This window comes from Myotis nattereri (assembly GCF_964212035.1).
Source record: "Myotis nattereri genome assembly, chromosome: 13".
In the NCBI taxonomy this organism is placed as follows: Eukaryota; Metazoa; Chordata; class Mammalia; order Chiroptera; family Vespertilionidae; genus Myotis; species Myotis nattereri.
This window is the reverse complement of record NC_138088.1, coordinates 26920598-26938795: the sequence shown is the minus strand read 5'-3', so window position 1 is coordinate 26938795 and position 18198 is coordinate 26920598. Positions and strand designations below refer to the sequence as shown.

Genomic DNA, 18198 nt, shown 5'->3' with positions numbered 1-18198 from the left:
GTTACCTGAACACAAGCACTGTGATACCGTGACAGTTGATCTGATAAGCAAGATGGTTACTGAATGACCAACTGGGCGTGGGGAGCGTCTACTCCCTGGACATGTGGACAAAGGGATGATTCTCGTCTATGTGGGACCACTCGAGATTTCATCACACTGCTCAGAATGGCGTGTGTTTTAAAACTTATGAATTGTTTATTTCTGGAAATTTCCATTTAATATTTTTGGACCATGGCAGACTGTAGGTAACTGAAACCATGGGAAGCAAAATGACTAATAAGGAGGGGACCACGATGGTTACAAGCAACTGTTTCTCAGACATTTGTATCTGAAAAAAATAGTTGCATTAGTCCATTGGACTGCCGTAGCAAAATAGCACAGACTGGGTGGCTTAAACAACAGAAATTCATTTCCTCCCAGTCCTGGAGGCTAGAAGTGCCAGTATGGTTGAGTCTGATGAGAGCTCTCTTCCTGGCTTACAGATGGAGCCCTCTTGCTGTGTCTTCACATAATTGAGCTCTCTGATGTCTTTTCGTATAAAAGGACTAATTCCATAATACGGACTTCAACTTCATGGTCTTATTTCATCCTAATCATCTCCCCAAAACCTCTACCTCTAAATAGCATCACATTAGGATTTGGAGCTTCGATGTATTAATTTCTTGGGGGAGGGGGGACATAATTCAGTCCACAGCAATACTTACGTCTAAAAACAAAACAAAAACTTTGTGTTCAGTCCCAACTGATCTGTCCTTTCCCTTCTAAATGGAGTTTACCGAAATATAAATGTGAAAATTTTCCTCCATTGTTTGTTCAAATGTCACTCCCTCTGTTTGAATTAGTTAGTAATCTCCTCCTCTATGTTCTCTTATCACCTTATAGCATTTTACGACATAAGTGCCAGAAGAGAATTCTAAGTAACCACTGTGTTTTCCCACCCACGCCTATAACAGGAATTGTAACTGATTCATTTTCCTGTCTATAAAAAACAGCATTGCACTTTAGAGACACTGAATTCAAGGGCCCAAAGTGTAAGAAACGGTAGCATGAATTTACAATAGCATGAATGTACAATAAACCCCGAAACTTCAAAAACAAAGATAACTGAGTTAAATTTAAAAATCTAGCATCACAGCTGTTGAAGCTTGTGTCTTCTTTATGTTGAATGTAAAGTGGATATAATGAATTACTGCCTGTTTTTAGATGATAGAAATTAAATTTGTGGCTTAGGCCTCCCAGAGAGAAAGATATATAAAGTTAGTACCTTAACCTAGCAGGGAACAGACTTCTTTCCTAGAGCGTTTCTCTGGGGTAGTGGGGTTTTATTTAAAATGCGAATTTGGGATTTTAAAAATAAGTTTTAAAAGTTATTAGTTTCAGACAGATTTTCCAAACTCCTACCTCCACTATGAGTACTCTACCTCTGTCACCTAGGAACATAAAATTTGTGCCACATATGAGGTCAGATGACAGATGCTACTCATTGTGTGAAAATGTATCAAACACTAAAATGCATGTGATATACTAGTTTTATTCCTTATCCTAATCTGGGTCATTTAATACATATTAGTAAGAGGTCATGCTAATCAGTCTTTATTCTGCAAAGAGAAATCCTTACTAGGGGACTCTTATTATCTGCAGTTCTATTTTACTGTTTTCTTTTCTTTTTTCTTTTTAAATATATTTTATTGATTTTTTACAGAGAGGAAGGGAGAGAGATAGAGAGTTAGAAACATCGATGAGAGAGAAACATCGATCAGCTGCCTCCTGCACATCTCCTACTGGGGATATGCCCGCAACCCAGGTACATGCCCTTGACCGGAATCGAACCTGGGACCTTTCAGTCCGCAGGCAGACACTCTATCCACTGAGCCAAACCGGTTTCGGCTACTGTTTTATTTTCTTCAGAATTTAAGAATGATGTCCAAGTGAAGAATTCTCTCTTAAAGACATGGAAGAGTGCCATGAAAGAAAGAGTTTTTGATACCGGGTTATGTAAAGTATAATTTAGATCTCTTTTGTCTTCCCTTATAGAATTGTGATTTATTTTTCCTTTAAACGACATTTGAAATACTGATGTGCAAATATTTTAAAATGTAAAAAACGTAAAATGTTGCTCTTAATTTTTAAATAAGTAAAATTTTTAAATAAATAAAAAATATAATAAAAAGTGAGGTAAAAACAAAGCATGGTTATATATAACATATATATTCTTTACATTGTCTTTGAGTTTTCCATTACCTTATGTATTTTTTTATTGAATTTATTGGGGTGACGTTAGTTCACAAAACCATATAGGTTTCAAATGTACAACTCAATAAACATTATCTGTACACTGCATAGTGTGTGCCCATAGCCACAAGCAATATTCTAATTAAAACAAAAATTTCTATTTTGATAAGTATTGGTTATTGACATCTTATATATGTGTTGGGGGGGAGGAGAAGTTAGGTCAGTAGAATTATGTTAAGTTTCATAACATACTTTTAGTCACCTAAAATTATTTTTAAGATGATAAATATGTTTACCTAAATTGTCTGAACTGGTTTAGATAATTCACTATTAAACTAATTTAAAGAAACTTTTTATCTAGTTACCCTAGGTTAAAATGATCTGTCATTTGTACATATTTAAGCTGCTTTAAAACCAATAATATATAATCATTCATTCCCTATCTGTAGTAATTTCATTAGAGGTTTTTAGAGAATGTTATTATCTATATGGTATAAATGGGGGTAAAAATATCTCTTTGGCTCTTCCCCTCTCCCCCAACAGAATATCTTAAGGTTGGTTTGTTCTGTTTTTGTTAATCCTCACCCAAGGATATTTTTAAAAATATATTTGTATTGATTTCAGAGAGGAAGGGAGAGGGAGAGGGAGAGTCTCATTCCATTCTCATTTCCCTGGCCTTTGCCCACCTCCACCTAACCTCTCCCCTCCTTCCCCCCTGGCTATCATCACACTGTCGTTTGTGTCTATGTATTATGTATATAGGGTGTTTTTTTAAATTCCATTATCTTCCTTTGGCCCAGCCTGAAAGTCATCTATTTAGAAAAACATCAATATACAGGAGGCTTTAAGGATTAAAAGTGAAAGGAATGGAATCTGGATGCAAGTGCAGTATCACTTTTGCGATGAGCTATTTGTGTATATACTAAGTTTTAATTGTGCTAATATTGGCAGGTGAAAAAACCAACAAACAGAAAGAACAGTTTCTGGTGCCTAGAAACAGTGGGACGATGCTCCCACGGGAAGAAAGACAGAGCTTGCGCGCAGACTCACTTGGCGCCCGCCCTGCTGTTTTTTCTGCAGCCGCCGTTTTCCTTTCCTTTCGCGCTCTAGCCACCGGGGAAGCCCAGCCCTAGCGTGACTGGGCTCTGATTGGCTGCTTTGAAAGTCTCCGGGTCACCTGATTGGTGGATGCGGGACCCTTTAGCGCGGTGAGTTTGAAACTGCTCGCACTTAGCTTCAGAGCTGGACCTGGGAAGTTCAGGACCAAGTGACGCCGCCGTGGTAGCCGCCGCCGCTTTCGCTGCGGGGTCGCTCGCCGGGTAGGGTGGCCGGGGTCAGGGTCATGCCTGTGGGGCTCACAGGGGTCGACTCGGGGCACTCAGAGGGGGAGCTTGGAGGAATCGGGTGGTCATCCGGAGGCTGGCCGGGCAGCTGGGGTTTGCGAGGGGCCCGGCGGGGAGGCTGGGCGGTGGCCTACATCTGGGGCCCCTGGGGGAGCTCTGCGCGGGCGGGCTACCCCGGGGAGGGCAGGCGCTGCCCCTGGCACCCGGGCGGCCGCCCTCTCGCGTCGCGGGCGGCTGTTGCCAGGAGGAGGCCGCTCACCTGGTTACGGAGGCTTTCGGGCCACGGTTGGATGCGGAGCCCGTGCTTTGTTTGTCTCGACCGCGCGGAGGGTTTGCCCGGTGCAGTGCCAGGTCGGCCCGGGGGCCTGGCGCTCTGCTCCGGGGGGATGAAAGCAAGAGCCACCTGGGCCAGCACCCACGCCGGGCCTCGCACCCAGGCCTCCCGGGCAGCCGCCCCGGTGAACTAACCCGGCCTTCTCTGACTTGCCCCTGTGCCCGGAAGGCCTTGCCCACCTACAGCTTTGAACAACGTTTAGCCAAGGCACACAGCCAGGGGAACGTGTGTTTCTTCGTTTTTATTGGATGCATGGTGGGGATGTTATACACTCTGGGATTAGCAAAAAGTGATACGCTGAGAAATGCCGACAGATAGGTGCCTATGTGGGTTTTTAATATCCTTTATTTCATACTCATATTCTTTATTTAATACTAATGTTGCACGACATTCTTTTAAAGACTTGGGAGTCTGGGGGGTGGGGAAGCCATGGGTGGCGCACGCGCTGCCGCGACGAGCGCGGAGCCCTAGGAGGCACCCAAAGGGCCTGAGCTTGCTCATCCTTTATTTTTGAAATGTTACAACCGGAAAGCGGAGGAACGGCGTGCAGCTTTGAAACTGAGTTCGTTTTTAAGCAGGGTGTTCGAAGCGAGCTCAGCAAACGTGCATTAGACATTGCATCTGGATATTGAAGAAAGGCCGACTATCTTAGTCGCCCATTTCGTAAAATTAAACATTTTTAAGATTGGCCCAGTGTAGTCCAGTTTTGCTGATTTTAAAAAACTGACTTAAAAAGATGACTTCTCTCTATTTCCGGAATGATGTTGAAGATAAATGTGAGAAATTGGACGTAAGGGGCAATTACTCGGTGACTTACATGTAATCTTATCAGTGGTGGGTGTGTTAGAAGCCCAAAGCATAATTACCTTAATTTTCTAAAGTTTCATTGGCAAAGTTGCTGAGGCAGCCTTGAGTGGTTGTCAGCAGAATTTCAGCTTTTTTTTTTTTTTAACCATTCTTTGTGATTCAAGTATAGGTTTGGTACTTTGTTCTTAAGAAGATTTTATACAGTATAATTACCCGTGGAATTGCACCTTTTCCTTTAGGGTGCTATCCTACTTTCAAAATTGCCTTGTAAGTGTCTTAATCATGTTCCTGTATGTGACTGCTGAAAACAGGAGAAAGATGAAAGCTCACTTGAGCAATTTAAACACTTAAGCTTTTAACAATTTTTCTAATGAATGAGCAGTGTGAGCACATTTTAGGTCCCTACTCATGTCTTAAAATTATCTTCATAAAACCACAAAGCAGTAAAAATTCAGTCAAATAACATTATTTGTTGAAATACCGGAGTATAATGGCACACAATGGTGCTCCTTAGAAGTGTTCCATAAGAAAACATACTTCTGGTTTCTGTTTGGGAAGGAGAGATAAATTGATGTGTGAATTTGAAGTTTTATTTGATTAGAAGAAGCTAAATCACTGGTATAAGATATACAAATATTTCCAGCATTGAAGGGGCTAAGAAATTGTGGGAATGTTTTATTGCAGGAGTTGTTTCCCTTACAAATATTGCTTTAATACAGTAACTAATATTTGTGGAAAATTAATATTGCATCAGGCACTGTGGAAAATGCTTTAATATAGTATCTCATTAATAACTTAAAACCACCATTTGAACTAGTGGCATATAATCAAATGATTTTTTCCTCTCATTTTAGCATCTGCCATAACTATTAATTGACTATGGATGACTATACCAAAATAGAGAAAATTGGAGAAGGTGAGTGCTTTTTCACGTAAAAGTTTTAAATGACTTGATGCTATAACTTCTGTGACATAAAGACGTGTAAATATTTATTAAAATCCAACCTTTAAAGTATTTTTCACTACAGTAGGTCCTCGGGTTATGTCGGAGATCCTTTCCTACGGCGCAACTTAAATCGATTTTCGCCGTAAGGAACCCGCCTACATATGCACCTACATCACCTACATGGAGCACATACACAGCAGTAATGAAGTGAAACAGTAAAAAAAAAAAGATTTTAAAGAAAGATAACAATGCCTGACCTTTACTTGTGGTAAATAAATAATAAAAACCATAAAGCACATATGTACATATGTCAAAATGATGGAACTTTTTTTTTTATAAATAATTGGGAGATGGCAACATAACCATGGTAACCATGAACCGAAGTATATTGAGTCTGATGTAACCCGAGGACTGCCTGTACTAATGTGCATTAAGACATATATACTAGAGGCCCAATGCATGAAATTTGTGCAAGGGGCTCGGCCCTCGCAGCCCCGGCTTCGTCCAGAAGGATATCTGGAAGGTGGTTCAGCTGTCCAGTCTAATTAGCATATTATACTTTTATTATTATAGATATGTTCTTTTATATATATATATATATATATATATGTATATATATATATATATATATATTTTATTGATTTTTTACAGAGAGGAAGGGAGAGGGATAGAGAGTTAGAAACATCAATGAGAGAGAAACATCGATCAGCTGCCTCCTGCACACCTCCTACTGGGGATGTACCCGCAACCAAGGTACATGCCCTTGACCGGAATTGAACCTGGGACCCTTGAGTCCACAGGCTGACGCTCTGTCCACTGAGACAAACCGGTTAGGGTAGTGATGGTGAAGCTTTTGAGCTCGGCGTGTCAGCATTTTGAAAAACCCTAACTTAACTCTGGTGCTGTGTCACATATAGAAATTTTTTGATATTTGCAACCATAGTAAAACAAAGACTTATGCCATTTAACAAAGAAAAATCAACCAAAAAAATAAGTTCGCGTGTCACCTCTGACACGCGTGTAATAGGTTTGCCATCACTGGGTTAGGGCATAGATACGTTCTTTATATAATAACTTAAACACAAATGTTCACATTTCAAGAGAATTGAAATTATTCTGATGGTTCCCTGACAACCTCCCTGCCTAATAATCTTATATTCTACTACTAAACAATATTCTAATTAAAACAGTATTTTGATAAGTATTGATTATTGACTTCTTATATATATGTTGGAAGAAGTTAGGTCAGTAGAATTATGTTAAGTTACATAATATACTTTTAGTCACCTAAAATTATTTTTAAGACGATAAATATGTTTACCTAAATTGTCTGAACTGGTTTAGATAATTCACTATTAAACTAATTTAAAGAAACTTTTTATTTAGTTACCCTAGGTTGAAATGATCTGTCATGTGTACATATTTAAGCTGCTTTAAAACCAGTAATATATATCATTCACTATCTATAGTAATTTCATTAGAGGTTTTTAAAGAATGTTTATATCAGAAGTTCTTAACCTGTGGGTCGCGACCCCTTTGGCGGCTGAACGACCCTTTCACAAGGGTCGCCTAAACCGTCCTGCATATCAGATATTTACATTACGATTCATAACAGTAGCAACATTACAGTTATGAAGTAGCAACGAAAATAATTTTATGGTTGGGTCACAACATGAGGAACTGTATTTAAAGGGCCAGAAGGTTGAGAACCACTGATCTATATGGTATAACGGGGGGATAAAAATGCCCCTTTGGCTCTTCCTCTCTCCCCCAAAAGAATATCTTAAGGTTGGTTTGTTTTATTTATGTTTTATTTTGTTTTTGTTAATCCTCACCCAAGGATATTTTTTAAAATACATTTTTATTGATTTCAGAGAGGAAGGGAGAGGGAGAGAGAGAAACATCAATGATGAGAATCATTGATCAGCTGCTTCCTGCATGCCCTCTACTGGGGATTGAGCCTGAAACCCTGGCTATGTGCCCTGACTGGGGATTGAACTGACACCTCCTGGTTCATAGGTCAACTCTTAACCTCTGAGCCACACTGGCTGGGCCCGAGGATATTTTTCCATTGCTCTTTTTTAGAGAGAGTGGAAGGGAGGGAGAGTAGAGACATCGAGACATCAATGTGACATTGCCTGGTTGCCTCCTGTGTGCACCTAGATGCCAGGAATCAAACCTGCAACCCAAGCACTTGCTCTTGACCAGTAAATGAGCCCTCAACCCTTCTGTCTGAGTGCCCATGCGCTAACCACTTGAGCCACCCGAATATCTTAAGTTTCATATATGAGTGTTGGTATGACATTCTAAACTCTTCAAGCACAAATGATATAGCTTATACAAAATAATTTGCTATTAGAATCCAATTTATGTGGCTTCTGTTTGAAGAACATTCTTTTCTGGATGAGGGTTATTGACTATTTGAAATTCATAGAGAACCTTTTACAGAGTTTTCTGAAAGTGTCACAATGACTCCTGTTAGTAATATTTCCTGAGCCCAAATCTTTACATTGTTTTTTATGCCTATGTTATTGGGGGTAGGATATAAGACAAGAGATAAATTTTAGTTTGCAAAGTATACATTTTCTGCTCTAACATGTGCTGGAAAATTACTGGTAATTTAAATGTATGGAAAACTTGTGATGACTACATGAATTCTATTTTTCAATTGTAGATGCAGTAGGTTGCAGCTATCCTCAATTTCTTTTTTTTTTTTAAATATATTTTATTGATTTTTTACAGAGAGGAAGGGAGAGAGATAGTTAGAAACATTGATGAGAGAGAAACATCGATCAGCTGCCTCCTGCACATCTCCTACTGGGGATGTGCCCGCAACCCAGGTACATGCCCTTGACCGGAATCGAACCTGAGACCTTTCAGTCCGCAGGCCAACGCTCTATCCACTGAGCCAAATCGGTTTCGGTCTCAATTTCTTTTTGTAAGTATTAAGGGTATAATTATGAGTAAGATACTTCCTATCTGGACACAGCAGCCATTTCTATCATGTGACACCTTATGGGACTCAATCATTTTCAAAATCTTGCTTATTTCACGGAGGGGTATCTCATAGCAGACATTTATTTTGTCTATTTCAGGTACCTATGGAGTTGTGTATAAGGGTAGACACAAAACTACAGGTCAAATAGTAGCCATGAAGAAAATCAGACTAGAAAGTGAAGAGGAAGGGGTTCCTAGTACAGCAATTCGGGAAATTTCTCTATTAAAAGAACTTCGTCATCCAAATATAGTCAGGTATGGTATATCTGGACTTAAACCATTTTCCGCATAGTATTTAAAATGTGCATTTCAATGTGGAAATACATTTGCTTAATTTTTGTATAACCTTGCTGAGTGGAACAGAACCCTACTATTTTTGTTCATTGAGAATGCTGGAGGTAGGAAAAACAGGCTGTTAAAGCAGGCACAGAGTTAGAGGAGCTGGGTCATAGAGATTAGTATTTGGTGCTGAAAGATCAAGGTAAACTGGCTGTGGGAGAACAGGAAGACCTTTTCACTGAGCTTTGTCAACTCTCACTCAGAGCTCTGGTCCTTAAAGATCCCTTAATCGGAGTCCTAAGACAGGCAGCTAGGTTCGATGAAAAAGAAAAGTTTTTTAAATATGTGGGCTGGTATTTTAGAGTGGGTTGTCTCTCAAAAGGTCCAAGTTAGTATTTAGCTGAATGTGGGGGGACTGGATATAGTGAGCAACAATGAAGGTCAGATACTACTTTAAATTTATTTCCATAATTTACCTTAATGAAAAAACAAGCAGTCAGCTTAGAAATGTCATTTTGGAATGGTCAAAGTGTCATTTTGGAATGGTCAAAAATGTTTATCAATTTTTTCATATAATTGTTTTATTTTTTAGTCTTCAAGATGTGCTCATGCAAGATTCCAGATTATATCTCATCTTTGAATATCTTTCCATGGATCTAAAGAAATACTTGGATTCTATCCCTCCTGGTCAGTTCATGGATTCCGCACTTGTTAAGGTAAGACGCTTGCCTAATTTTATTACTCTTCATTCACTGTAAATGTAAAGGGTCTGCTCTGTATTTCGCCTGTGTTGTGTGGGAGTAGCTTGGGAAAAGTGTTAGAAAGCAGATTGAGGAAGAAAAAGAGTATTTCATTTTCTTTCCACAGTCCAGAGATTAGATTGTTAATAGGAATCATTTTTACTAGATGATTCTTCTAATATAAAATGAAAAGTTGTGTCTAAGAGAACATAAAACTAATAACCATGTATTGTTGAAAACTAGGATATTCTGGTCTTGGAAAGCCAATTTTTTGTTGTCGAAAAGCTCCCTGCTGCAAGGAGGGGACTTGAACGGGTTGCCCTAATGCAGTGGTTCTCAACCTGTGGGTCGCGACCCCTTTCACAGGGGTTGCCTAAGACCATCGGAGAACACATATATAATTACATATTGTTTACAGTAGCAAAATTACAGTTATGAAGTAGCAATGAAAACAATTTTATGGTTGGGGGTCACCACAACATGAGAAACTGTATTAAAGAGTCGCGGTATTAGGAAGGTTGAGAACCACTGCCCTAGTGTATTCTGGTAAACGTGTAAAGCAAAGTAACAAACACCTGGGGCAAGTGGTGTTGGCAGGTGGTTTTATTTTTTTCTAATTTTGAATATGTTTTGATTAACTATTGTAGACATTACATACTGTTAAACTATAAATGTATACACAATTGTTTAAAAGTGATAAAGTGTATAAAGTGAAAGTGTTTTATCCTTACACCAGCTTGAGCAAAGCATTCTTCCAGTTGTCTTATAAAACAACTCTGAACTACTAAACAGTTTTTTCTGATCATTGTGTCTATTTAAACATAATTATAATATTCTTGTCATTTCTTTTGGAATCTGACCAATGTCTCCAAAGAGGAAATAAGTATGTAAAGATAAAAGATAGAAGTGAAAAAGACCAGATTTATTCAAGATAGAAATAGAATTGTTATCAGTGTATAGAGCAAAAGTTTAAGAAACTTTCTCTACAGAAAACTAACTTATGACTTAATGAGGGACCAAAAAATAAGTAAAAGAAGACAAAATGAATTCATAGGATATAGATGTGTGCGCATAAGGTGAATATCTTTGTCTTAGTGTACAAGCATGATATATTGTATATAAATGCTTCTTGTTCATCTCAGAAGCCCTAAAAGCTTTTTGGTAGTTAAATTATTTCCCTGTATTATAACTTATTCTTTCTTTGAAACAAACTCACCAAGGTTATCTAGAAAATCATTACGTGCTATGCAGTTAAGCTTCTAACATATTTTCTTCTTCCAGAGTTATTTGTACCAAATCCTACAAGGGATTGTGTTTTGTCACTCTAGAAGAGTTCTACACAGAGATTTAAAACCTCAAAATCTATTGATTGATGACAAAGGAACAATTAAACTGGCTGATTTTGGCCTTGCCAGAGCTTTTGGAATACCTATTAGAGTATATACACATGAGGTATGGAGAATCATGTGTTTTTGGTGCTTTTGAATATGTGATTGCTGGATTGTCTTCTATATTTGTTCTTTAAGTCAAGAAAGAAGTGCTCAAAAAGATTTCCACTCGGCCATTTTAGTTTATTGCCGCAGCTCTGCACTCACCATTCATTGCATGCTATGTAAAAATGGAACTGGAACCGCTGAATATTTTTCCTTTGCTAGCTGGTGAGATGTTATGCTTTGTCAGTAGGGGGTGCTGGAAAAGCATTGCAGGAGGAACGGGTTTTCATTATTTCTTACTAGTCAGTCTTGAATTATTCCAATCCCATTACAGTTAATAATCCTTTATATTGATTTTCCCCATTCAATCACCAAGTGGTTTCTTTCTGTCTCCTGATTGGCTTCTTTCTGATACACAACCAAATTGGTTAAAAGATAGGTTTTGTTGCTTAAGGGGTACTGTTTCAGATACATTTTGGAGTATAAATATAATCATGTTTCATCAGTGTTATATTGATGACTTGGCATTTCATTTGTTATTTCTGAAGGGGAAGGGAATGTTGAATTGTGTAGTATAGGATTATAGTCATGTGTTGCTTAATGTCTGGGATGTGTTCTGAGAAATATATCTGCAAGCCATTTTATCACTGCAAAACATACAGTGCACTTACACAAACCTAGATTGTATAATCTATATATTTAGGCTATATGTATAACCTATTGCTGCTAGACTACAAATCTGTACAGTATGTTACTATACTGAATATTATAGTCAGTTGTAACACAATGATATGTGTCTAAACATAGAAGCTACAGCAACATACACTATAAAATTTTTTAAAATGGTTCACCTGTATAAGGCACTTAGGAAGCTAGCAGGTTTGAAAGTTGTTCTGGGTGAGGCAGTGAGTGAGTGGCGAGTGAAATGTGAAGGCCTTGGATGTTACTGTACACTACTGTAGACTTGGGAAACACTATGCACTTAGTAGACTACACTAGATGATTTTACCTAAGCATAGTGTCGGACTTTGACATTGGGATAGCTATGACTTCTAGGAGTTTTTTAGCTTCATTACAATCTTATGGGACCACCGTTGTATATACCACCCGTCCTTGACTGACACGTTTTTATGTGTCACATGTCTGTATTGGCAAAGAGTGTCTTCTGTGGAGTTGCCTACCCTTCAGCCCAAAGACTGTCCCCACATGAAAACCTAAAGCAGTGCTCATCTTGTTGGATGTCTTGGCTCATTTTTATCCTATTATATCATTTTCCCATGGCTAATGCCATTGACCTCACTGACTTTTAAGTTAAAGGTGATATTGTTACCATTGGGTAAATTATATATACTAAAATAATCTGCTCTAGACCACTAGTAAACTATTATGTGACTTTTTCATGTTTTTAGCATGTAAGCAGTACATGCAAACAATATAATCAGGCAATCATACAGGCTTCTAAAGGACAGTTGTAATGAAATGTAAATGTATACATTTAGGTAATTTAATGCACCACATTTACTCATTGTGAAAATTTGCTTTGTAATAGGTGGTCACACTTTGGTATAGATCTCCAGAAGTGTTGCTGGGGTCAGCTCGCTATTCGACTCCAGTTGACATTTGGAGTATAGGCACCATATTTGCAGAATTAGCAACAAAGAAACCACTCTTCCATGGGGATTCGGAAATTGACCAACTCTTCAGAATTTTCAGGTATTTTTGTTTTTTTAATTTAAGTTGCTAGGAACTGTAAAGGCAGCATAATATAAATAAGATCATATTTATACTTTAATAACTTTTTGTTTTACTATGGCTTTTAGAGCTTTGGGTACTCCCAACAATGATGTGTGGCCAGACGTGGAGTCTTTACAGGACTATAAGAATACATTCCCCAAGTGGAAACCAGGAAGCCTATCATCCCATGTCAAAAACTTGGATGACGATGGCTTGGATCTTCTCTCGGTAAGGACTGCCCTTTATACTGTCATTGATGCTTCTTAGGCAAATAGCTATTATGTCTGTTACGTTTATTGTATTACTAGCTCCATTTCAGATACCAAGAAATCCTAGTAATTTTGAGAGGAGAATTAGTATGATATTTTCTTTGAGAATTAAATGAATTAGTTGTTTTCATTATTTTTCGTTTTTGTTTTTCTTGATCTAATAGCTTCAGATCAAGGGAAGGGAAGGTCAGGGTTAATAACACCTTTATTCTTATTTAAGTTGCTGATTTGTAGTAGCATTCCTTTACAGCTTTGTCTCATTATATACTACTTTTTAGTTTATCCAAGTCAAAGGTGTTTCCTTTGTTGCTTCATTTTTTAGTTAGTAAAACCTTCTACTGCATGAACTCCCATTTTTTACTTTGTGCCTTATTTCCACATCAGAAACATTAGGAGAAGGACTGAAGTAGTTCTCGAAAATGTTTCCCTTCTGTTACATTGCCATTCCTAACTAATAGTTGTTTTCTTAAGAAAAACAAAACAAAAACAGTATTAGGACAAAAAAATAAAATGTCCTAGGCCTGTTTCAGGAAGTTTGTTTTAGAACAGTATTTAAATATTGAGCTTTCAGGAGGAAGTAATAATAAATCTCTGCTAACTTGATTCTAGAAAAAAATAATGCTTTGGCAGTTTACTAAGCAAAGTAATCTATTGCTATGTCATCATATATATCTTCTAGTTCGTTTCTGGGCACCTTTCACACTTTATAAATCATTATTCCACCAAATTCAGCTTCGATTTCCCAATTGTTTGCAGTGAAGTCCAAAGACTTTTACCTGCTATTCAACATGTTGTGTATAATAGTGCTGATTTGAGGTAAAAGGCTTCCCATATCCTGGGCCCAGTCTACCTTTTTAACTTCTGTAATTTTTTAATACAAAGAATTTCACTTCATTGAAGAAAACAAAAGTTAGATACTGTAAGTCAGAGGGCCTTAGCCTAGCCACTGGTCCTTTGTTGCTGGAGGCTGTCCTGTGCGTGGACATAACTCCCGCCCAGTGGCTACGATCCAGAATGCCTCCAGACATTGCCAAGTCTCCCCTGAAGGGCAGTCTCACCCAGTTGAGAACCATTGCTCTAAGTCAAAAATAAGAAGATAAAATTTAAGGTCAATATTTAACTTTATTCCTCTTTTTCTGGTGATGTATAAATTAATATGAGATTGACTGATTCATTTAAAGACTCATTTTAACTATATTTGTAACATATTGAATTGGGTTTTGTTTTTACTTGGAACTTGTTGGGAGCTACATTAGAAACCACTATAGTTGCCACCATTTCAGGAAAGTTGTAAATAACTCAGACGGCTATTTCTCAAAGTAAATATAATTAACTAGATGTCTTTGTTAAATGTATGTTTTGGTTTTAAAGCTATTTCTGAATGCTAGTGTCTTAAACTATAATTTATAGCAAAAAGAGGTTATCAAAATACCTATAATTTGAGAAATATGTTATTCTAGTGCTAGAGGGTAAAGTACAGTGGATGAGATACTTATGTAATTTAGTATTAAACTAATGGAAATGTTCATCTATAGATTTTCATTAAAATTAGTTTATGGCTTATTGGCTTATTAGAGTTTAGGCTTTATGGAGGTTTTTTTTTTTTTTTTTTTTTTTTTTTAATGGTTCATTTTTTAAATAAAAACCTTTTTCCTTTTTATCTTTCCCCTCCAGAAAATGTTAGTATATGATCCTGCCAAACGAATTTCTGGCAAAATGGCACTGATTCATCCATATTTTAGTGATTTGGACAATCAGATTAAGAAGATGTAGCTTTCTGACAAGAGTTTCCACATGTATCGAGAACAGATAGTTATATTTTTACTGTCAACTCTATTTTTGTCTTGTGTATTTTTGTCTTCTTTGTTGTAAAACTTAAGCTATACTTCATCTTCTAACTTCAAAGTTGTAACTTAAAAATGTAAATATTATTCTATATGAATTTAAATATAATTCTGTATATGTTTGCAGATCTCACTGTAACAGCTATTTCTTACTATAATAAAACTTCTGTATAAATCTAATATTGGTGTCAGGAATTGGGAAAAATTTGAGATAGCTTAAATCATTAAACCTTATATCAGTCCAGTTTTCCTGTAATTGGAACTGCTACAATTTAGCAAAGTGTACCAATTAAGTTCAGACTTCCTAATGCTTTCAAGTATTTGTATGTTCTAGATGTTTAAATTTTCTTGTTAGTTTCTTGCCATGTGTTAACTGTACAACCTGCCTAAAGATGAATGTTTTTCTACTGGTATTTCAATTTGTGATCTAAACATTTCAGCATTCAGAATGAGAAAACTGCCCAGATTTGAGGAATAATGCTAAATTTATAGAGGTTTTCGGTAACTTAAAATACTAGCATTAGAGTATGCCAAAGTTTACTAAGTTTTACAGCTAAAGATCAAGGACTGACCACAGTAGAAAAGAACAATTTAGAGAATTTATGAACTATCCTGTTTTTAGGTAGGTTATGGAAGATATTTGTCCGAGTGAATTCTTATTATGCCTTGGTCAGAGGTAGTAACTATGCGAAGGAGTTGCTTATCGTTGCTTTCAATTCTGACTTAAACACTATGTCAACATTTGCAAATAAAGTTTTTATTAGTAGCCTTAGAAGGTTCACGTATTTAGCTAAAATCACTAAATTGGGGAATTAAATTGTTTAATAATGCTGCTCATTATTATTCTTACTTATGAACAGCCTAATTTAAATTGTTATAGCCAAGAGAAATGTCTGTAAAAATAGTTTTATCAATTTTAGTGGACATCTATCCTTTGACCATATATCCTCTATTTTTCCTCCTGGTTACCTATGGCTAGGACAGGCATTCCTGTGTTATCGATCCTGTCACCCAATTGATTGGATATGTAATAGGTGATCTATAATCTAGATTGCCTTGGAATTTTTCCATTCTGTATGAGAAAGCGTATGGGTCACTTTCTTTGGCAGTGGGACTTATAAGAGGTTTGGTGGAAGCTAGCCTGCAGTAAGAATGCAGAGCCTTGGAGATGGAAGTCATTTGGGGTCATACTGTGGAGAGTTATTAAGAATTTATGGTGGGAATTTGGTAAATGAAAGGTCACACTATCAGCATATCTGATATAAGTACTTCTGATTCAGTAATATACGGATACATGGTTGTCACCAATGTGTGGGGCCTTGTGGATTTAGTAGAAGCAGCACAGAACCTCACTATTGCTTCATGGAGTTTAATTTGGAAAGTCAGTAATTCATCAATTTAGAACCTACTTGGTGGATCAAGGCAATGAGATGATAGACCACTCATCAATTGCTATAATGAGGGACCCACTTTTCCTGCACATATCTGTGTAAAGTGTTTATGTCAGCTTCAGTGAGGGTGAAAACTACTGAACTGGATCCTCATGCATACTTTTAAATTGGCTTGTGCTATGGTGCTTCTGATTAATGTTAAAATGGATCTTGTCTCTGCACCAGTAGGTTTTAAATCTGTTATGCACTAGAAACACCTGGGACTAACACTGCTTCTATCTGAACAATTTTGAAATTGAAAATTAGGAAATGTGTATTCCAGGAATTTTCAAAAATTCCCCAAGCTGATTCTGATGTAGCCACTTATCACATTTGGTGGTGAGCTTAACACTTAGACCTACATACAGTTTTAGTTCGTAAAACTTCATGCAATATCTTTCACTTGTCCTATTTCTATTTCAGTCTACTGTAGTGAGGAGAGAGGGCTGTATATTTCATCACCCATCTAAGACTAATGTGCGTGAGCATACACTGAGAATTACTCTATCTTTGGATTCTCCCTAGTTTCTAGAGGAGGATTTTTAAATTTATTTTAACTTCAAATATAGACACAGTAATGATGCAGAGAACTTTGAGGAGACTTGAGAGCTCTGTTAGAACAAACTTCTACATCCATTCCTTTAGCAAACTACTAGTTCATAAAAGGTCACCTTCAATCCCCCTGTTGAAATAGTTAACCATATTCAAAGGAGTTAGTGAGGTTCCATGGGGCCATGGACTCCTTTTACATTGAAGACAGAGCAAAGACAATTAGTGATGTTTGTGGAATATGGAGTGAAGAGAGTAGTGGGTATTGTTGAAATAGGTTTCCGACAAGATGGATAGATTATTGAATGACGAAAGGAGAAGCGAAGGAAGGGAAGGATAAAGCATGAAAGGTCCTGCCGGAGAGTTACTGACTTAATAGCATTTAGGAAAAGGCAAAGGTGGGGCAGTACTGGTATTGACAAGGACTGTAACCTTAGTCCTTTTGGAGAAGGGGTAACGTTCAATGAAGTATTTGGAAGGAAGAGTAGACATTTTCGTAGTATAAATGTCAACTTTAAGGCCATCAGAGCTTCAGGAGAAATGTATTGAGAGAGACTTGGCTGTTAAAGAGAAGGTATAATGAGAGCATTCCTTTAGAATGCTGAAGGTCTGTGGTTTCAAACATGTTAAAACAGATTTCTGGTCCATTTCCAGAGTCCCCATTGAGTAGGTCCCGTGTGGCCATGAATGTACTTTCTTAACAAGCTCCCAGGTGATGAAGCTGATGGTGCAGGGGCGACATTGAGAATCACTACTTGAGTAGTTTCAAAAGTCTAGAGAATTGAACAGAGTCCCAGTCAACTTGTTGGGTTTGTAGAGGTGCAGAAGGAGAAATTGACCTAAAGTCAAGCACAGAACTGGAGAGATTAGAGCTTGGTTCCAGCCTGCCATTTCTGTCTGTAGCCTTGAATAAGTCACTTGGTGGCTTTGAGTCCATTTCCTCAATTGGGAGTTATTATTTCTATAAATAGGGTTGTTGTGAGGGATGAAGATAGGATTGCCAGGCATGCTGATATAATTTATCAAGATGGCCCTAACCGGTTTGGCTCAGTGGATAGAGCGTTGGCCTGCAGACTTAAAGGTCCCAGGTTCAATTCCGGTCAAGGGCATGTACCTTGGTTGCAGGCACATCCCCAGTAGGAGATGTGCAGGAGGCAGCTGATCAATGTTTCTCACTCATCGATGTTTCTAACTCTATCCCTCTCCCTTCCTCTCTGTAAAAAATCAATAAAATATATATATTAAAAAAAATAATTTATCA

The 18198-nt window shown here is 37.6% G+C and overlaps 1 protein-coding gene across 2 annotated transcripts; it reads left to right on the top strand.

Annotated features, from left to right (window-relative positions):
• The first annotated feature begins 3458 nt into the window (after nt 1-3458).
• On the top strand, nt 3459-15729 carry CDK1 (cyclin dependent kinase 1). Of its 2 annotated transcripts, XM_081104979.1 has the most exons (8): nt 3459-3551; nt 5571-5632; nt 8758-8914; nt 9531-9654; nt 10960-11130; nt 12661-12824; nt 12932-13073; nt 14789-15729. In XM_081104979.1, exons 2-8 carry the CDS (start codon nt 5596-5598, stop codon nt 14885-14887), a joined length of 894 nt encoding a protein of 297 aa, XP_080961105.1. In that variant the 5' UTR covers nt 3459-3551; nt 5571-5595; the 3' UTR covers nt 14888-15729. The 2 variants fall into 2 exon arrangements, with proteins under 2 accessions (XP_080961105.1, XP_080961106.1); XM_081104980.1 differs by lacking the exons at nt 3459-3551; nt 10960-11130 and having other exon boundaries at nt 5579-5632; nt 14789-15136.
• Nucleotides 15730-18198: the final 2469 nt, after the last annotated feature.

Excerpts from the sequence above, each read along its gene's own strand:
- CDK1 (XM_081104979.1), top strand. The coding sequence starts at position 5,596 with ATGGATGACTATACCAAAATAGAGAAAATTGGAGAAG. Across the intron at positions 9,655-10,959 it reads TGGATTCCGCACTTGTTAAG|AGTTATTTGTACCAAATCCT; the intron begins GTAAGACGCTTG and ends TTCTTCTTCCAG. Across the intron at positions 13,074-14,788 it reads ATGGCTTGGATCTTCTCTCG|AAAATGTTAGTATATGATCC; the intron begins GTAAGGACTGCC and ends TTTCCCCTCCAG.